At 38.4% G+C, this 22,445-nt stretch overlaps 1 protein-coding gene across 9 annotated transcripts in view; it reads left to right on the plus strand.

The window, feature by feature from the left end:
* LOC143017732 (E3 ubiquitin-protein ligase SH3RF1-like) overlaps window positions 1–22,445 on the plus strand; it is a 211,235-nt gene that overhangs the window by 185,277 nt on the left and 3,513 nt on the right. For 6 of the 9 annotated variants that reach the window (XM_076172526.1, XM_076172531.1, XM_076172527.1 and 3 more), the window contains 5 exons: window positions 4,277–4,462; window positions 7,348–7,457; window positions 12,342–12,410; window positions 19,227–19,452; window positions 21,239–21,831. In XM_076172526.1, the coding sequence (XP_076028641.1) occupies window positions 4,277–4,462; window positions 7,348–7,457; window positions 12,342–12,410; window positions 19,227–19,452; window positions 21,239–21,831 (1,184 nt within the window). The remainder of the gene's footprint in view (window positions 1–4,276; window positions 4,463–7,347; window positions 7,458–12,341; window positions 12,411–19,226; window positions 19,453–21,238; window positions 21,832–22,445) is intronic. The other 3 variants (XM_076172528.1, XM_076172532.1, XM_076172534.1) reach the window with 3 other exon arrangements.

A 22,445-nucleotide genomic window follows, 5' to 3' on the forward strand; every position in this document is an offset into this window, starting at 1 on the left:
GAGGGAGGGAGAGAGGCTTGTCTGAAAGATACGAATAAATGTAGTTTTCCAAACAAATGCGAAAACTCGTGGAATAGCTTGGGGGAGATACGCATGTTGGAGTCATACATGAATTTAAAACGAGATACGATAATTGAAGATTAGGAGACGGGACATCGTGAGTGTAATTTACTTCCTGTTTACTACAGTTATGTGAACACGCACACACAACTCGATGACTGAATGGTTAGAGTTCCTGGCCGCCACTACGGCGGTCCGGTTTCGAATCCCGCCCAGGGCTGAAATGATTTCAGTATCGCTGCGCTGCGAGTCGTTACTCCAACTCGTAGGCGGGGAGTTGGGTGTGTGTGCGTGCGTGTAAGGTCACATCATTGCTCATAGATAGGTCATATACGAGCTCTGAGCTCTCTTCCGGGAGGGAAATAGCTGTCGATCACGAGTCGAGCACGTGATCCAAAAGACCAAGACCATAGTGAACATACACGAATTTAAGAGCAAACTAGACACTGCGAGATACAAAGACGGGACACTACGAGCATAGGTCCCCTTCCCGTAAAATACAACTAGGTAAATACACACAAAATGCTCGACTTGGCTTGGCCGCAAATTCAACAATCCGAGTTCGATTCCCGCCCAGGGCTGAAAAATTCAGCGTCACTGCACTGCGAGCAGGCACTCTAACTCTGGTGGGCAAGGAATCGTGTTTGTATATGTTTGTGTAAGGTCACAACATTACCTATAGATCGGGCCATTTACGAACTCTGAGCTCTCATTGGGAGAGTAATAGCTGTCGATCACGAGTTCAACACGTGATCCAAGACCGTGGTGAATCGTTCATATACACGCGCACGGTACCGTTTCTGCATATTACAATTAGGTTAATTCAAATATTACACATCACGCACACACATAATTAATTGTTTGAAATGTACCTGATGTAGTCGTAAACCTAATGCGGTTCTTGACTGTGCGGGACACGCCGAAGAAGTAGGTGTACGGACGCACGCACGCACACACACGGTTATTTGTGTGTACATGTAATCGTATTTACACTTACAATTTTCTTCTGTGAGCGAATGAGCACAGTCCCTGTGTTTGTTCTTGGTATTGATTGTGTGTGCGCACGAGCTTGCATGTGCTGAGTTTTTTCACGTGTATTTACTTACTAGTTACGTACAAGATTGGAGCTGTGTTTATATGACACCGTTTTTTGTGTATCCATGTATCAGATTTTTCTACGGATGTTTTTCCGTCAAGATCGTTTCAATTTGTTTATTTCACGAATTAATTCATCTGCGAAACGGTGTTTCTACAGTTTTATTTTGTTTATTTTCTTATTTAATCATCCTTTTTTACGTATTTGTTTATTTTATTATTTATTTATGTGTGGATTTATTTGTTTATTGTGCTTAGAAGTGCACACGACTCGCCATGAATGGATGTGCAAGTTTGTACATACTCGTAAAGGCCCTCAAAGGCTTTCATTGCGGCCCTTTCTCCTAAAAATAAATAAGCTAGTGCGGCCCTCAGAGAGAGAGAGAGAGAGAGAGAGAGAGAGAGAAAGAGTCGGATTCCAACTAGAACCCACTGAAAGTTTCACTAAATTCATATTCTTGTGTACCAATTTCACCATATTTTTTCTATTTCGTTCACTAAGGTACAGATCTTAATTATATTAGAACAGAAAATAACATATTACTTGAAATTTTTAATTATTAGATTGAGTGAACATTGGCTGTTTTTCGTTTGCTAATTAATGGTCAGAAAAATGTCTGTGTTTGATCATTCTTATGTTAATGATCCCAGTTAACCAATATTGAGTAATTATTTATGTTTGTACATTATAATAATAAGGTACGGTGGCCTTTCATTTGCTCATTTATAGTAAGGAAGATGCATTTGTTTCGGACAATTCTTATTTTTGTGACCCCAAGTTAGATAAAATCAGTAACAAACTATTTATCTATCTTGATCAGTATAATCTCACATAATACGTCTTCGACCGTAGTAAATAGCATGAAATAGTTAGGTTATGTGGCCCTCCATACCAACAGAGTCGTAACTAGTGGCCCTTTGGGAAAAAAGGTTCCACACCCCTGGTGTATGTCATCACCAGTCAATGTACGTGCCTGGGACGTTACAAGTCCGCTTTCTGAGATGTTCGTGTATGTATGTGATGACTTCGTGTGAGTGATTTTTCCCCGAACGAATTGTCTGTTTTTGAATAGGCGAGCTATGTTTATGGAGCATTTTATTTGTGAACGATTGTTTTGACAATGATGTAGCCTGTTATCAGATTCCTGTGGCGTCCTAAGCGATAATGTATACTATATTTGGTCATGTATATTACCATTATGAAAACGTCGTTGATAACGGAGGAATAGCGAAAGGTAGTGCAGTACTATTGATTCGGTTATCATATCGCTATCTCGCTCCTGATCTAGTTGGTGTTTGTGGTAACGCTCCTGAGAACGGACGACAGTTGGGGCTCATGTCGGCTTCGTTATCTGCAGAAGTTTTGTGTTGCGCTTTCGTGTATGTTGGAATTATGCGATATGAAGAAAAAAAGTACATTTATTGACGTGGATGCGCTGTACGTGTTTTTCTGAACATGTGTCAGTTTGCTATCGTTTACAAGTGGAAAAAGACTTGAAGAAGCCACATTCTTCTTAACGAAAGTGTCATTTCGAAACTTCGTCTTGTAGACTGAGGAATTATGGCGAACAGATGTTGTAATGTAGTATTGTGTTAGAACCTTCCTCGTTGCCTACGTGCGCCGCCCCCCCCCCCTCGCACAAATTCCTTAGGTGTTTGGATACAGCTTTCTACTTAGATGCATAATATTGTAGGATAAATTAAAAATATATAATCCAGACTTACTGTATCAATTAACTAAGATAAACTTGGATCAAATAAGATATAGGGACGGAATCCATGAACACAACTCCAACGCCAAATACCGTAAGTAAATACACACACACTCACTCAAACGCGCGCGCGTGCATGTACCATCCATTATAAGAAATCAGAAAATTATCTTTAAAGAAAAAACGTGCTGTGATAACTCAGTAAGTAAAGGAAAATTATGCTAGGGTGAAATTAAATTAAATTTATGGAATGTCCACTGACTCGAAATCCGCATCACCGCAACAAAAGACGACGATCCGTGTGACCTACCACAGATCACTTTTGGGAGAATTTTTAGACTGTTGTATTAGTGTGTGACTGTTTCTACGTGACCAGTTGAAAGTCGTATGAGCAGAGCAGTCACCAATTGTCAGCTCTTTGTATGAAAAAGTGCAAGAAATTCAGAAAGTTGATAGAGAAATCTATTGGGTCTGTCAAGGCTGCACTTCCTCGTAATTAATTAGGGGTCGACTGTTATGGAAAGTTCCGCTGGAACGGTCCCTGGATCTCAACCAAGGATCGTACCAAAAACAATTTACAGAATTACATTTTAATTCACAGGTTACCATATATATATATATATATATATATATATATACACAGTTTGAGAATTTATGCGTTGTGTGATAGGAAGGGACTAATAGTGTAGGACATCTCGATGGGAATTGATTTTGGTGTGCTGATGCGGCTATGATAGTTTGATGGGTTTAGTGAGTTTTAAAGGAAATACTGATCAGCAAAAGAATAGTCAATATTGTCGGGACCTTAGTACCCCTATGGACCGGATTAAAATGTATTAAACATTCAATGTTGATCACCTCCACTATCATTCCTTTCTACTGCCTTTCTTAAAAGTCTTGCATACCACTTTTATGACAACCTGATCAATGGAATGGATAGATGTGCTGGATATTGGCAATGAAATGCAACATAATTCTCCTCCTCCTCCTCCTCCTCCTCCTCCTCCTTCTCCTCCTCCTCCTTCTCCTCCTCCTCCTTCTTATCCTGTCTCCTATCTGGCAGATTAGAAACAGATCTACACTAATACATCACAGACAGGAGTTTAACATATTTTCTGAGAGAGATCTTTGGGAGGTTCCAAGGTTCTCACTATTGTGGGGCTGCAGGTTTCTACTCAATGAATCCCAAGCTGGTAGTTCTTATTTGATTGAGTATTCCTTTCTGGGCTGCAGAGAAATGCAATGCATTCTCACAAAGCAAGACTCTTAAGCCTGGTGAATCAGTGTAGAAACTTGTGTGAGAGAACAAGACTAGAACAGAGAAGACTAAGAAAACTCTACCACTTAATTAGTGTTCTGGACGGTATGTCCTGTTCTGAATGTTGAAGGGCTGCGGTGGTTTGTTGCAGATCCACCCCCACCACTGCCCGAAAAGAAACCACAGCCACCCCCACCACCAGAGAAAAAACCATCACTCAGTTGTATTGGGTTGCCAAACTCTGAGTCTGACCAAGTGGACATAAGCGAGAGTGACAGCAACAAGAACAACCTTGACGGGCAGAACGTAAAATCCGCCAAAGCAATGCCCAATCGAGGTGTGTTTAATCATAGAGTTGTGTGCATGTAGTTAGCTTGGCTTGTGATGTATAGCCTTTGCATGTACATGTGCTTGTGCTACGAATACAGCTTGCATGTACAAGTAATGTAGAGTTGGTACATACATCAAGTATATATGTAAATATGTATGTATATCATATGGTATATATATATGCATGCATATACAGTATACAGATATGTATATGCCCTCAGATATATTCTTTTCATATTACATATCACAGTGATAGTGATGTGAGAAGATTTACTGAAATAGAAATGGATAAGTACAAGTATATAAGTAGCAGTGATCATAAAGCCAAATTATTTCTATTTTAGAAACAAAATTTATTTCAGTAACAGTTGAGACATTTTGGTAGTCTTGATAATTTTCTCATGATTGATTTTTGCTTGTGCTGATTTACATGTAGAAGGGTATTGTTTGTTTTTTGATTGGAATTTTTGGTATGAATATCAAGCTTATGGGATTATTATTACAATATATATATATATATTTTTTTTTTTTGTGGGAGTTTATGCCTTACATTTTGTCATGTCCAAGTGCAACTAGCATTTTGATGAATTGATAGCAGTTGTATGGTTAATAATGTTGTGGTGGAAATATATACCAAGGGCTTTCTCCCCTTTATAAGGGAGGTAGTCATGTGGAAATAGTGGAAATAATTTCTATTTTATTTGATGTTCCTCAATTTCCACTATATACATCCCTAGTTGTCCAAATACAGTTGTATATTTCATCCAGGTTGTTTCCATTATTTTATTTATTTGTTTATTATTATTGTATTATTATTATTATTTTATTTTATTTTATTGATTTTTTTTCTCAGATTTTTCCTCCCACAGTATGCAAACAACTCATAGGAAGTACAGTACACTTAGCTTACATCCACAAAATGGTGCTCAAGAATTGAGAAAACAAAGATATCCTTTAAACAACACAAAATTAGTAATAATAACTGCCTGCACAAGAGGAACCCCAATAGAACATTGCACTTGAAAGCCAAAGTTGTTCCTATGGACCAGTACATGACATGCACAGTTCTTTATAGGAGCCTACAAACCTACCTTCCCCACACACTATGTCATACAAGTACAAACCACTGAATTTAGTGGAAAAATTATCCCCCAGCAACATGTTACTGAAATGTTTATGATGATCTGCCTCCATTATCCCACAACATAACCATAACAGAAACTCGTATGCATTTGGATCACAAAACAAGGATTCCACAGTAAACCTCCAAATTTTATACTTCATCTGGCTCCCTAGATATTAACCCAACTGAGAAATGACACTTGTAACTATTGTGTTGTGCAGTTGTTATTAGTTCATCTATGTATATGAGTGCTTTGATTTTTTATTTGGGAATTGGGGAGAGGAAAGTCACATTTGAAAAGATTGAATAGTGTTAGGAAGTGTATTGCCTCATCTGGTGTTTTGATGTATAATCTTCTGGTCTTCAGGAAAAGTTTATTGTTGTACATTCTACATTCTCCTCCAGTTCAGAAATTTGCTATTCATTTGTTGTCACTCTTGTGCATATATGAGATATATATATCTTGAGGATCAGTCTTTTTGTGAACTGATGGGTTGCAGAGTAGTTAGATTGGTTCATGGAACACCAGGAATTATGGGAGAAATATCCTAAGACATAAGCATCAAGGTCACAACCTGTATCATGTACTAAATGGCGTTATGTCATGTGTATTGCCTTTGTTCCTTATACTTTTTAGTATCCTCAAAGTACATGAATCCTGAAATAGCCATAGGGTTTGTGAAAGAGATAGAAAGATTCTATGTCTAGCAAAGAAGAATAAAGAGAAAAATGTTGGTCAAGTTTTGCATTTGAGTTGTGCAGTGTCATGAGAAGTGTTGTAATGGACCTCCTCAGACTAAACAACTTCTGTTCCAGAATGTAACAATAATAACTGTTACTTTGAGTTTAGGAAGCTCACTGGATGAGTGGGTTAGGGCATTGATACTTGGATGGTGGATCGAACCTTGCCACTGGTAAAGTTGAACCAAGGGCATGGTTCATTAAATTCCAAGCTACAAAGTCCTCTGTGAGGGGCACTGTCCTAGCCTTCCAACAGGGGGAGTTTGTGATGTTAAACCATATCATCACTTTGAGTTTCACCAACTGGAAAGTTTAAGTCCCACAGTAGTTCCATAGTAGTCCCTGGCCCTCCCATTGATCCCTTTTGGAAGAAAATTTTGACTGTTGGTTGTGTGGGCCTGTTTCTGTCTCAGCATCATGCAGGAAAAGAACACTCGTATGAAAAAAGTGTGTGTGGAGTCTGGGATAGTTGAAGTTGATAGAGATCTTGGACCTGATCAAGGGACTGAAATTCGGCCCTTCAATGTTGCACCCTCAGTTGAAGGTGAGGGTGTTGATTGTATCACTTAGAGTTTATACCCACTTCTGGTTCATGAGACCCTGAAATCCTTTGGATCATTAGGATCTATCCAAGGTATGGTAGGTATTATAATAGTTTCAGCATTGCATGGGCTTCCAGTTATAATTGATGGTGTGTATTGCATGTAGCTTGAGTGTTGTGCAGCTGTTTAGCTTGTGAATATGCAGCTGTTGAATAGAGACAGGTAAGTTGTAATGCAGGCTTGGCAGGAGAAAAGTCTTGCCTTTAATGTTGGTCATATTTTTAAGATGCACTTTCCATGGTGTTCAACATAGTACATAGTAACTGTATAGCATTGTAAGATATATGATGATAATGTATCATTGTGAGTTTCATTCCTTACAGTATTGTTATGTAGATTGATGATTTGATAATTGTATGCATCATAGTAGTATGCATTTTAGTGTGTTTGGCAAATTATTTCATATTCTGGTATGTTCGTTTTCAGATGAACTGAGTTTGAGTCTGGAGACAGGTGAGAAGTTAGTCCATGTGACACAGACCCGACCCAAAGGTCCTTCCAGACGGAGACCACCCTCAGGGTTGTTCAAAGATAATGTGAGTACTGTTGCTTTTATGTTCTTTATAGGTAGAAAAATGGTTCTACTCAGTTCGAAGTGTGAAGTGCGCTCAATAGTCTCTTTACACAGTGATCATTATTTAAGAACTAAACATATTTATTTCTCATGAGGCTTTGTGTGTCAGGTATTTTAGAAATATATTTAAAAGTGTTTTTAAGGTCTTTTTAGTTGTTAGAAATGTTTACGAGTTGAATGTTTTTTAATGAATTATTAGATTTTCGTTCTTCATTTATGTTGAATATTTGGTTGCCATTATAAGAAGAGATTAATTTCTGTCATGTTTAGTTGAATTCATAAGTGACTAAGTGGAAGATTTACATTTGTTAAAAAGAAGATACATTAACAGAAATTTTCCTTGATAGATGATGGTGATTTGTAACTAATTGTATTATAGAAAGAGGTGCATTCTTGGTTGTAGTACTCTCTTTGTACTCTGTATTGTATTGAAACTAACTAGTAACATGCAGATTTACATGATTGTTTTTGTAGGAAATTTGCATGCTAAAGTTCTTAAAAATAACTATTAGATGCTTCTCCTAAAAGCTCATCCTGGGAGATAAGTCCATAGTAGTTATAGGTCATCTAAGATTAGATTGCTACATTACTTGTTCATTAGGCTGAGATGCCCTTCTTTGTGTAAAACTGTTTACTAACAACAAGAACATCATACAAGTGAAAGTGTGTGTGAATAACAGAGTGAATTGGAGAAGAAGAATGTATAAATGGACTGATCTGCTGTATAAGAAGGGTGCAGTAGATATGAAGAGGTAGTATTTTGCATGGTTTAGATAGAAAAGAGTGAGGGAGATGAAAATGTACATATCCCATACCTAGCCACCTAACTTTGTAGGTAACGACATTTAAGTTGGAAAAAAAAAAGTAGAATTTTGTCTGGACTCTGTGCCTGGGGTTATGCTTTAAATCTAACAAGAATTTTATCTTCACAGAGATATCTTTTTGACTGAGTTTGTATCAAAGAAAATGTAAAGATATAACTGTCATTATCACATTGTTGAGATATGCATTAATTACAGTATTTGTAGTGGTTCCACTAACCTTTTTAATATATTGACATGCTTTAATGAATTTGTTTTGACCAAATTTCAGTTATTATTGGGGCAGACTTAAAATTACAAGAGTGTCATATTGTTCTTGAAAATCTTTGGTCTTAGGTTTTCACATCAAGCTGTATAAAATGATTTGGTGTTTATGAGGAGGTAAGATGAGAGGGAAGAAAGGGTGGTGGATTAAAGTGGAATGGGTGGGAGTAGGTACTTGCCTTTTGACTTGGCTGCTTGCTTCCCTTGTAATGGGGGAAAAAGCCCATGGTAAATATATTTTTTTTTTTTTTTTTTTTTTTTTTTTTTTTTTTCCAAAGATAGTTTGCTAGATTTTTTTTAATGTGTCACCTTATTGAATGTGTTAAAAGATATTGAATTCATTGTGATACATAGTGTCAATTTTATTTTGGTTAAAGATGGGATTTTGTGTAGTTGATGAAGCTTGAAGGAAGTCATAAAGCCAGAGTTTATTTCTCAGTTGTATAACATCACCTTTCCTTAACCAGACCAAAATCATCAAAATATGTTGATGTTGAAGAGGAATTCTAATCCTGGAATCCACTGCTACAACAACAACAAAAAAGATGTTTTGTTGCAAACACCTTGGACTGTGGCTGTTGTTGCTGGCAGTTAGTTGGATTAACAAATGAAAAAATAAAAATAATTATTTGCAGTTAAATCCATGCCTGAATGCTAGCAGCACTAGAGCAGCTTATTTCAAGTTCCATTGATGCAGTTAAAAATATTGGGTCTTTAATGGAACATTATAGGTGGGCAGATATGGGAGCAGATAAAATTGGGTATACATTTTATGTTGATAACAATTGATAGGGAAGACAATTTTATTTTTTCTGTTAGTGGAAAATAACTTGGTTACTGTTATTAACACAAAAGCAAGACCTTGTTTTAATACGTGTTCTAGATATGCATAACCCATCAAATGTGTACATTAATCTTTCAGCAACAGAAACTGTCACACTTGGATATGCATAGATTTGTGTCAAGGTATATTGAAAGAAAAATCAGACAAAAATGGATTTAAAAAAATGTAAAAATACAGACAAAAATGGATTAAAAAAAATGTAAAAATATGGCATAGGGAAAATGGAGGAAGAGAGAATAGAACAAAAGAAATGTACAAAATAGAAATGAACACACAAGTGTCAAGAGAGAAGGAAAGATGTATCTTGTTGCATTGACTGAAAAAAAAATCTTGTCAATATTTTAAGGAGTATGACACTCCTTTGAACTAGTCATGCAGCATCCTTTATTGATTATTGGAGACAAATCATCACTTCAAAAAGAAAGATCACATGTGGGGACGGAGAGGGGGGGTCGCCGATTTAATGAAGAGGCCTTGCTGTGGATGTGCTGTGTCTTGCGACACTGCTTCTGACCCAGGGCAGTGGACAAGGTGCAGGGATGACCCATCATCCAGGAGGTACTAAGATAAGGGGGAGGGTGGAGGGGTGTGGAATGTATTCAGGGATGGAGTGGGTGGGAATGATTTTATGCCTTTTCCTTTTTGGCTACCTCCCTTGTAAGGGGGAAAAAGCCTTGGTATATGTATGTATGTACATATAACTTCTGCTACCACCCCTATCAGCTACCCTCCTGTCTCTCCTTTACCAGCCCAATAACTAACCCACTCATTGGCACCACCAATAATAGAAGAATTGGTTGTTGGTAATGAAATAAAGTACTCGTGTGTCTGCAACAGTGTACTCACAGTAGTACCCTGCAACAATACAGAAACATATGCACATGCAGATCACAAAACTAATACTTAAGACTAGACTGTAAAACTCCGTACATCACTGGGCTTCTCCCAGATATCAACATAGGTGGGGAATCACTCCCTAAACAAGGACACCAGCATACATGCACTCAGGCCACCACCCAATACTAAAACAGTACCAGCATAGATTCAGCATGACAGCATAATCATCATACAAAAGACAAAGTGAACATTATACTGGTGTACCTCATTCACTCCATATAGCTTTACAAAATTGTTTCACTGGCTGACTTCCGGATGAAAGGGGTAGGTGTAGTGGGAGGTATGGGTCACTTGCAAGAGAGAATTGGGGCAACAGATTGATTGGTATCAATATTGTTGACATTTACAGCTTTTTATTTTTCATATTAATAAAACATTGTGACACCTAAAACAGATCTCAAAGTTGAGTCTTGCAGTAAATGTGTTGAAGTAGTTATTGATATTTTAAAGTTTAAAGAGATTTCCATGAGTTGAATAACTTCATCTGGAAGATTATGTGATTCAACTATTGCAATCCGAGGCTTATTATGTTGATCTAGGAAAGAAAAACTTAAAGGAAATGGAAGAACCTCTTTTTTTTTATGATCAAGTTTGAAAAAGACTTGGGTGGTCTGAGAACTTTGCACAAGTCAACACAATAAAGAAATTTGCTCCTAGGTGTTTCTGCTGGGCCTTAGAGCAAACTCTCACCACTCTACAGGTTTTACCTCCACTACTCCATTAGTGTGGAGGTTCTCTTCTGAAATATAACTTTGTTTACAGTTTTGTATTAAAGAGTCTGGGGATCTCTACAGATGAGGTGAGGTAAGGGAGGTGGAAACTTTTATAGTTAGCTGTACATTTGTCTTCGATCCTCAGCGTTATGCCCCAAGCACTACCCACTCCCCTCCCCTAACCACCGCCACATCCAAAGTTCATTACAGCTACCTTGTAAAGTCACCCTTTGAAAACTAGCACATTATTTTTGTACAAGTACATTTCGAGGTTCATTAAGCACCTTGTCGAGCATCTGCATGCCACCAGTTAAATGATGTAATGTATAGCATTAGATTTGTAGTGTCTTGTCTCTGCATGTCGTAGTCATGTTGACAGCATTATATTTACATCTTTTTGTTATAGTTTTCCAAGTATATTTTTTATACTGTCAGTCTGTTTAAACAAAAGTTGAGTGAGGATGACTGAGGGTACATTTAGTGTTGCTGTCAACTTGATTATGCTTCTTTAAGTCTTTAGATATCATTTATTGGTGTGAAATAAGAGCATTCTCTTGATATGAGCATCAGCATGGTGATGCTCTTTACAGATTTTTGTAATGGCTAGTGCCAGATAATTCTATTCAGGTAACGGGTTATATTTGGGACAGAATAGGAGTGTCAATACCCTATTTTGTCCCAAGACTATTCATCTGCTCATTAGAACCCTTTTGGCTATAGCAGCAAGAACAAAAATCTGTAAAGCACATCATCCTGTAGAACTGGTTAATTGTTTCAGTATGGAACATGTTTGATCAGTTTTGTTCAGGTTTATGGTACATAATTTTACGTATCCACAAGGTGGACAAAGCTAAGACTGATGGAGTCACAATGAATCAAGACTTCCATCAGTCTAGGGTCCATCCCAAACTAAGTAGTCTTCTGGAACAGGCCAGAACAAATTTCATAACAAATGCTTTCATAATCAAAGTTTCACAATCATCACACCAACAGTGAGTGACAACTGCTCTGGCTAGTTATGGTAGTATTGCATCATCTGAATGTTTCTATGCTATGCTCTGTAAGAGTGAAGGTAATTATTCACTTAATGATAGTTGTAGCACACTCACCTAGTATTCTTGGTAGCATCACTATCTGCAAAGTTGCATTGCTTTTGACACCATATTGCTAATTATGTGCATCTTAGTAATTGAATGACCACAGTGCCTGGAAGTAGTAATGCATGCCCCAATATGTCTTGGAAGGATTGCAACAGCTAGTAGATTTGGCACCTGTGTAGCGCTACATGTTCCTTCTTCCCTACACAGATGAAAAGTTGCAACCACGAGTCGGCATCCCCTGTCCTTGTACCTACGCCTGAGGATCCTCCTGATTCTGTAAGTCCTTGCTCTTTTAAGCCCTGCATTGGTTATGGGTTCTGTAGCAAAAGAAAGTCGCTGAAGAAAGTATAAGGAAGATGTATGTGATCAGTCGTATGAAATAATTTTTGTTTACCTCCTCTTTATTATTTTATCTATTCTTTGGTAGCATGGTGTTTTGAATAGTTATGCTGAAAAATAGTTTGATTACATGAAGTAGTGCCATTCAAAATTTTGTGGCCTGAATGGTAGAGCAGATCCATTTTCTCCATAAGGGAGAAAAAACACAAGTAGTGTGTATCTAATGGTTAGTTTTTGCACACCAGTGGTGTTGTCACTGTAACTCCTTCACTACCATGAGAGTTACACACAACTGAATGAAATAGCAGGGCATTACCCAAATAAAAGGAAGTGCCACTTTATTTGGAAAAAGTGACATTGGTACCTTTTGTACATATGATTTGGTATTATATGCAGTAAGGGGAAGATGGGTTGAGTATTTTAGTGAGCTGTTGAATGTGGGGAAGGATAAGGAGGGATTGGTGGTAGCAGTGAGAGGCACTTAGAAAATGATGTTGATGGGTGAGGAAAATTGAGGAGAAATAAGAAAAAATGAGGTGCAAGTAGCTCTGAAAATGATGAGAACAAGTAAGGCACCTGGAGATGGTTAAAGAAAATGTAAAAAGTGGGAGGTGAGCCAGTTGTTGATTGCTGATAACACTGCACTTGTGGTAGGATTAGAGGAGGGATTAAGGGAGTTAACAAAGGTATGCGATAGGAGAAAGTTAATGGTAAATGTGGATAAAAGTAAGGTGATGAGTAAGTCTAAAAGGAGAGAGGTTTGGAGGAAGTGGATAGCTTTAGATATTTGAGGTTGCATGTGGCAGGAAAAGGATGAGTGGTGGTGGAGGTAAATTGTAGATTGAGAGAAGCACGTAATTTTTTTTTTATGAGAAATAGGCATCTGGGAATGGATGCAAAAAGGAGATTGAAGGGATGATTGTGCCGTCAATATTGTATGGGAGCAGAGACTTGGAATATAAGAGACCTAGAGAGGAAAAGTTTAAATGTGTTTTGAGATGAAATGTCAGAGAAGTATGGTAGGATTTACTAGGTTGGATAGAGTGAGATGCAAAGAAGAGAGTGGGAGTGGAAAAGGAGATGGCAGATAGGGCCGATGAAAAATTATTGGGATGGTTTGGACACATGGAAAGAATGATGAAAGATTAGTAAAAGAGGTGTGGAAGGCAGAGTTGGATGGAGAGAACTTGAGAAGACGACCAAGAATGAGATGGATGGATGGGGTGAAGGGGGCATTGAGCAAGTGGGGAATGTCTGTTGAGCAAGGAAGGAAAAAGGCAGAAGATTGGGATGAGAGGAGAGTGACTGTGTATAGATGATACTGTTAATGTAATGGATGGGAGTTAGGGGTGCTTATGTGTGAATAATATTTTGATGCAGCTTGAAGGGATTTCCCCGTCTTCTTATTTTCTGCATGAGAGGATAGAGAGGGGGGTTGCTGATTATGTGAAGCAGCCTTGCTGTGGATGTACTGTGTCTTGCTACATTGCTTCTGACCCATGGCTGTGGGTGGGTTACAGGGAAGACCTGTTATCCATGAGTAGCTAAGATGAGAGGGGGGAAAGGGTGGTGGATGGGTGGGAGTAGGTACATGCCTTTGGCTTGGCTACCTCCCTTGTAAGGGGGAAAAAGCTCTTGGTAGGTAGATATAGAAATATGCTTCCTGTTGTGTGTGTACTGGTTCATATTTGCACAACATAAAGAAGAACAGCTAAATTTTTAAGGTATAGGATGACACCAAAAATTTGTGTTTTGCTGCTTTGTTTTTCTGTAGAATTGTGCATGTTAAGAGAATTGCAATTTCTGTGCTTCATGCTTAAGTACTGTATAAACAATATAGTATCATAGTCTATTTTTCCTCTGTAAGGAGGCTGGCCAAGTCAAATTGGCCACATGAAAAATAGATGAATAAATATAAGTAAATGGGTAAATAAGTTATCAGAGCCACACCTTCCATCTCAGTAGAGACCTGTAACAGATACCTGCATATGGTGGTCATACAAAATCGATGTCAGAATCATTTCTCTGTCATCCATCTTCAAACTCTATCAACGCCCTCAACTCCACCAAATGGTACAGTCCTGAGAGGCTGACTTTCTGTCTATAGATGAAACCTAAGATCTCTGTCAATATTTTATTTCCTGTTTTTTTTTTTTTTTTTTTTGTTTTTTTTTTTTCTTCTTCTTCTTCTTCTTCTTCATGTAAGAAGAACTGATATCTAGAGTCTGTTCTCCTACTTATATACTATAACTCAGTGACTGAGAAAGTCCCATCCTAGCCCAGCACAGACATCAGTCTAGTGTTTTTCCCTGAAAGATCTATAAGAGAGCCCAAGAACCAAAATCAGCCATTATGTACAATGCTTGTGAGGTCCTCTCACCACTAATCATACCCCGTGAAATTCAAAGCAACAATTATCATTATTACACATCAACCACTTCAAAAACTGCTGTCACATCTTAGCTTTGCAATTGATAGTGGTGTGGTAAGTTTCAGTACCTGTAATTTTAGTATTGTCTGTAGTGGTAATGTGATAACTGAGCAAGTTTCATGATAAAAAATATGTTATTGAAGATTAGATAAGAAAGAGAGAGTCAGGATTGATAAGGCTGTGCCCATTGTTATGAGTACTTTGTTAACCGTCGTTTGGTTTCCCTCAGTACCCAGGCACTTGGCTATTGTTGAACTACTGATTGTTGTTTCTAAATTTATTGTTCTTTACCAGAAGAAGTACATTTCTCTATAGCAAATGGTATGTTGAACTGGCAGTGGTGTTCTTGTTTCTGTTGTTTTTGTGAAGTGATGGTATTATTTGTGGTGAAGTCATATCAGATAATGATGCATATACATATTTGGCCCTTCAAACAATTGGTCCATTGACCCAAGTTTGTCTTGCATCAGACCCATAGTTCCCAGGTAACCAACAACAGCCACTATGCTGGACCATAAGTCACACAAGGAAGCAATAGCATGTTGTAGTGTGAATAAGGTAGTAGGGTAGTTTAAGATAAGGTGCTCTGTTTTCTGTGTGGTGGTTGCATTTTAGGCAATTTTTTTCTATGTGTAGGCCTATTATGTCTTAGTATTGTTTTAAAGTTGGATGGTGTCCTGAATACAGTTATGCCAATGTGGTGTTTGCTTGTCATGGGAGGGATTTCTCTGTTGGAATGATGACTGGAGGATTAGGTGGAATAAGGCATCAGGGGGTCAGTCTTGGAGTGCCTGTATTATCTAGTTATATTTACATAGTTGTATCTTACGGGAAGGGGAGCTATGCTCATGGTGTCCCATCTTTGTATCTTGTAGTGTCTAGTTTGCTCTTAAATTCATGTATAGTTTTTACACACATTATTGTTTTATCCAGTTTGTTCCAGATATCCACCACTGTGTGGAAAACTTTTTTTTTCCAGGTCTCTTCTATAATCATCTTTTTTGAGTTTCTTTTCATGTTCCCTTGTATTTCTCTTATCCCAACATATAGTGATCTGAGTGTGTATGTATTTCTTTTTATATACCAAGGCATGCATCTACCCCTCATAAGAGAGGTAGCCAGCCAAGGCATGCACCCACCCCCTCACCCATCCCACACCCATCCATTACCCAGTTGTTCCCCTTTTATTCTAGCTCCTTGTGGATGAAGGGTTATCTCTGTTATCTGCTCACTTCATGGGTCAAAAGCAATGCAACAAGGCACAGCACATCCAAAGCAGTGCCCAACAATTGAAGCTGGTTTATTCCTATTGCTGTATTTGCAACCCATTCTCCTAAATCCTGCAAGCCCAATGGTAATATATAGGAAAGCAGCAATTCATGTGAGGTCCTCTCACTTACCACTATATAATCATACCCAGCTTAAATTTCATGTATGGTTTCAACTTGAACTATGTCACCTTATTCTCCAATGATCATACCTAGATTTCCATTGACTACCTCCCTGATAAGGGGAAGAAGCCTATTGGTATGTAGATAGATTTAAATTTATGTATGATTAAGACTTGGGCTGTATTACCTTCTAAGCTATTCCAAGAAAGTAACAGTTGGATGACTTTATGGATGGGGATGACAGGTGGTAATGGACATGGAGCTGCCTGGTGTAGGCCTTATGGTCTCTTGCAGTCTCCTTCATTCTTATGTTCTCATGTAAAACTGTATTTCTTCCTTAAATCTAGATTTTGTTTTCTTTTATATTTTGTTTATCTCCCAAGACCTTGTTGAGCCCTATCATCCCTAATCAGCAGATATCAGTCTGCATTGCTCGCCTCCTTCATTGATCTGAACAATGCAATCTAGTGGTCTCTTTCTCTTTAATACTTCAACATTAACAGGTGTAGTGCTTTTAGTTTCTCCATATTGGGCTTATCTGCCAAGTTGGGACCCAATTACATATTCTCCTGAACTTGTTTATATCTTCCTCTCTGTATGGGGATCATACCATTGATGGATATTCCAGTCTTGGACAGATTAGGGTGTCTGAGTCTTTTCATAATTTCTTCATACAGTTAGTGGAAGTCACCTTAATGTTTTAAAGCAGTCTTAATGTCTCTCCCACAATCTTGTTGATATGTTTGTCAAGTGACAGATTGTCTTTTATTAACACTCCCTAGTCTTTCTCCTCTTTTGATTTGCTTCTTAAAGAATAGTTCACAGATGGTATTTTTTATTTGTTGCCCATTTCAAGTGTTTTTGCATTTATTTATTTATTTTTTATTTTTTTATTGGAACTTGTTTAAGACTTGGATCCATTCATATATGCTGTCTAGATCTTTTTACAAAAACTGACAATCCTCCCTTTTTAATTTTAATTTTTGCAAAAATGATAGTGTAGATTGTATCTTACATCATAAGAAACTTTACAGGTGTTAACACTGAACCTTGTGGCACTCCACTGGTCAGTGACCACCATCCTGACATCTTATCCTTTAACACTTACTCATATACCTGCCCCTCAGAAAATCTTTTATCCATTTGAGTTGCTTACCTCTTAATTCTCCAATATGCTCCAGTTTCTACTGAAGCTGACTCAGGTGCTTTATCGAGTGCAATCTACCCAACCACCTCTATCTTGTGGTACATCATTCTCTACAAGCTTAATATGTTCAGGTGGTATTCATGAATTCATCCCAATCGGGTTCTTCAAAATGTTTCTTCAAGTCTGAGAAGTCCTCCTTTCCAAAATTGAGTTTTCCTTACCTTCAGAATCCATTTCTTGGTTCTTTATTTCCTTACCTACCAACTGAAATTCAAGTGTTATATAGTTGCATTTCCCATAGCGGAAAGGTATTTCAATGAGGCAGTGATGATGGTTCTTTGGTAAGTAGCTAGTCCAACCTTGTGGAAGTATTACCCTGACTTACTTCAGTCACCTCTTTTACCCACTGTGTCATTGTTTTTCATTGCTAAATTTAAAAGGTTATCATAGGGATCTGCCTTACCACTTTCTTCTCTGTCCTTCCAATTGACCTCATTGTAGTTAAGGTCTCCCACAAAGACTATATTGTTATTTATACAGCTGTTTAAGGAAGAGAATCATGTCTGACAACATTTCATGATATATAGCTGTATTCCAAGCTCTCGTTTTTGCTTTTGTGGCTAGACCTATTTTGTGTTGGTATTGTTTTAAAGCTGGATAAGGACCTGAACGCAGTTGTGCTCTTGTAGTTATTACTCATCATTGGAAGGGGTGTTCTCTGAAGGGCAGATATTTAGAGGAGTTTAGTTGTTGGTTATGGAATATTTGTTTTGTGATTAGTGTGTATATATTTTCATATGGATGTGTTACACAGTGCAGGTGGAAGGTTGTAGTTCATTTAATATGCTGGTAGTGTGGTGTAGTCTGGTGACTGCTAGAGTAAATTGTAAGTAACCTGTTAGTGCAGAATGGTCGGTTTAACCTCACCCCTACTGTAAGTTTACAAAGTTGAATAAGATAGTATTTCCTCTACCCTTTCACATAAGAAGACCTAGTAACCAGCTACAGCTCCCCTCATATTACCACAAGCTAATAATCCAGGAAGAATCCCTCTTTAATACACTGCAGACAGTACTCCAATATTTATTTCCATAGGGATGAGAGGACTTGGGGACCTTTGCCAACTACTGTGGAGACTACAGGTTTCCCATCAGTGAAACTCAAGGCAATAATTATAGAATTGATAATGGAGAGTATGCAATGAATAAATCAGATATTTGACATTGACCCTTCATATGAAGAACATTAAAAATTGAAAGGTTATACTGTTTGTGATCTTATTTTAGATGTTATTTTATCAGATTGGTCAGAATGGACCACGTGCTGTTGTCATGGTTATTTCACCATATGTATTTCATGATGATCTGTCATGTAAAGAATAACGGTTTGATTTTTTTTTTTTTTTTTATACAACTTAATGGCTATTAAGAAACAAGGGGGGGAATTAAAAAAATTATAATATGCTCTACAATGAGGGTTTCATTACAAAGAGGAGGTTTCTCAGAAAAATGTCAAAAACACCAGTGGAAACTTTCACCTTGAGTAGGTAATTCAGGTACAGTACTGTGTAGCTGGTGATGGAAGTGAGGAACATGTGTGTTCCATTTCATTGCAGAACTTGGGTCACCATGCATAGTCATTGAAATTTTATCACTAAAATTCTCAGTTTTGTTAAATATTACATAAAATCTAGGTTCAACCTATATTATGAAAAATTGGTTGTCAGGCCATAGTACAAGTATGAGGACAAGTTAATCAATTATAACTTTTGTTGTTCTGTACAGGATGTATCGCCAGTTGCCATAAGGCCAGGTAGAACCCCAGAACCTCCAAAGTCTCCCACGTCTGGAACACCTTTGACTAACCCATCCACGATGCTGTCACCTGCCACCCCAGATCAGTCACAGGCACCTCTCTCACCAACAACAAATGGACAGAAGAATAATGTGCCATGGTTAAGGGAACTTCGAGAGAATCAAAAGAAAAGGATCTCAGGCATATTTAGTTCAGGTGGGTAGTGGCTCATTGGGTATTACATACATACATATCAAAAGGCCTCTTCTCCATTTGTAAGGAGATATTTTGCTTTCATCCCCCGTACTTGCTTCTTCATTTGTTTTTCAGAATCATTCCTCATACCTTTCCCCCTTTTCTGCCACCACCACTCATACCATTTCATCCCACCATTCATTTCCTTTCCTTCAGTTCCCACCTATCTTTCTCAACCAATTTGCTATCTATATGTACTTCAGCAGTACTTTAAAGCATATCCATTCTCTACCCAAACTTTATGTTTTACAATATTCCATACTTCTCAGCTTTCCCTAGTATTCTCTCTCTCTTCTTCCCATCCAGCTTGCTCACTTTCAGCAGTTCTCTACCTTCTTCCCCTTTCTCACCTCACCATCCACCTGGTAGGTCTATGTAGACCTCTTGGTCTGTGTCAGCCTCCTCCAGTTGGCACGGTCATCATACCATCTCTCTTGTAGTACTTGTTCCAGAGAGGATCCTCTATTCCTAAGCGCTTTATTGATGTTGTCACACCATCTTTTCCGTGGTCTTCCTGGTGGTCATCTACCCCTGGGATGCCAGTTCAACCATCTCTGTGGTGTTCTATTATCTTCCATTCCTATGACATGCCCATACCATCATAGCTGTGCTCCCTTTCATCATTCTCAATTTCCCTTCCTACGAGATAATGATAAGACACTCCACTATCCTCTCCTCTGAATACATTCCTGTCCAGAATTCCAATCCTCCTTTTGCACACCATTGTTTAATCCATTAATTCCCTTTCAACGACCCTCCCACCAATTAACCTAGCCCATGTTCTTATGTTTTCTTCTTGGATACTTTGCTTCACTTCCAATACACATCTCTCCAATATTTCTTCATTATTGTTCCCTCCCATCGCACTGTACCTCCCTATTATCCAGTTTACTGGTTCATTTACTACTTTACTATAAAGATTTACTAACCCCACCACATTCACATTATTCCCAGAACTGTCCACACACTTATTTAAATCACTTCAAAATACTTCTCTTTTCTCCACACCTTTCTCACTACTAGGATCATGTGCATTTACAATAGCCCATAACTTCCATCCTCCTTCTGCCTTTATCCACTTCATCTTTACTTGTGACACCCAACCCACAACATTCCTAAACTGCAACTCTCCTTTCCCTTTAAGTTTGATTTCACACATTGCCAATACAGCCATCTTTCTTCTCATGGACCAATCTCTTCCCCTTTACTCTCATCCATATCACATCCATGCACATACATTGAGTCAGGTACAGTAAAGCATAGAGAACCATTTAGGGGAAGGGTCATTATATCTGAAAGTTTGGTATGTTTGAGGATATGTTGTACTTTCACGTGTGTTCAAACGCAGCTGATACATATGGTGTACATGTAAATACAATGATAAGAATACACTATGATATAGAACAAAATATTTTTATAGTACTGTACTGACCATATCAGGAATTGTATCAAGTATAAAAAAGGTATTTTTTACAGTGCTGAACAGTATTAACCATATCAAGAAATGAAGGTGTAGTTACAGTAGGTTATTTAAGTGCTTTCACCACCAATATCAGTCGGTAGTTCAGAAGGAATATGGGAGTCATTAACCACCTGTGGCCTTGTTTAGAAACTTTCCTCTTTTATATCAAAATAGGTTTGTTATATCACTGTGTAGTTCTAATGGAATATTTCATGTTTTGATATTTGTAGGCACTATGTATGAACATGTCTTGCTTATTTTAATGAATTTGTGTCTTTCCAACAGAAATTGATGGGAATTCCGCTTCTACAGCTGGAGCTCCAGCCACTGGGCCTGCGGTTGCTCCAAAGCCACATCAGCCAGCCTTACCTAAGCATGGTGAAGACAAGGCCTGGTCATCGTCTATTGTATCCCGTTCCATGACAGACGACAAATCAAAGGTGATGGTGTTGATTGATGACAAGAACAAAGCTGTGAAAGAGGAAGAGAAACATAGTGGGCCCAAGGTTCCAAAGCCTACGCCACAGCCTCCACAAACTACGGCAAAGGCTGCCTCACAGCCACTTCAGCCTGTAACCAAGACTTCCACACAGCAGCCGTCAGCTGTAATCAAGCCTTCCTCACAGCAGCCAGCTGCAGCCAAGCCTTCCTCACAGCAGCCAGCTGCAGCCAAGCCTTCCAATACACAACCATCAGCCGTAACCAAGCCCAAGGACAATAGAGTAGCTGATGCACCAGTACCCAAAAGCAAAGTGACACAGCCTTGGCCACGTAGTGCAGGATATTTGCCTGAGGCGGTCAAGAAGCCCAATGATGTGACAGTGCCAAGTCCTAATGAGGAAAGTCTTGCCCAGATTATCACCGATTTGCTTCCTAAGGTATATCTCTCTTTTTAGTTTTGTAAGAGTGAAATATTTGTTGACCAAAGGAGAAGGCAGGGAATAGGGGTGAGTGGAGAATGGCTGTGTATGGATGGTATTTTGACGTAGCCCAAAGGGATTGCTTCCTGTCTTCTCTATATTCTACATGAGGGGACAGGAAGTGGGGTTCACTGTGTAAGTGAAATGGCCCTGCTGTGGATGTGCTGTCTTGTTGCATTGTCTCTGACTCAGTGGGCAGGAGACAGGAATGACCCATCATCCATGAGGAGCTAAGATGAGAGGGAAACAAGGGTGGTGGATGGGATTGGATGTGTGCCTATGACTTGGCTACCTCCCTTGTAAGGGGGAAGAGGCCTTTGGTGTATAAATAGATAGTCTTTCCCCCTAAAGGATATCTTTTATGAGTCAGACAGCAAGTTATTGTTGACTAACCTAACACTTGTGCTAACCTGTATGTAAGAAAAATAAGTCATGTGAAGGCAGTGGTTAATATGCTTGAGGGTTATGTGTGGAGCTATGAAATCTAACAAAGCATGAAATGATAGAGCTTATGAAAGGTTAGGTACAGATGGGATTGGGAGGAAAAGTAGAACAGGTCAGCCTTAGGTGAT

Source organism: Oratosquilla oratoria, chromosome 33 (assembly GCF_046742065.1).
Source record: "Oratosquilla oratoria isolate Oo_2021 chromosome 33, ASM4674206v1, whole genome shotgun sequence".
In the NCBI taxonomy this organism is placed as follows: Eukaryota; Metazoa; Arthropoda; class Malacostraca; order Stomatopoda; family Squillidae; genus Oratosquilla; species Oratosquilla oratoria.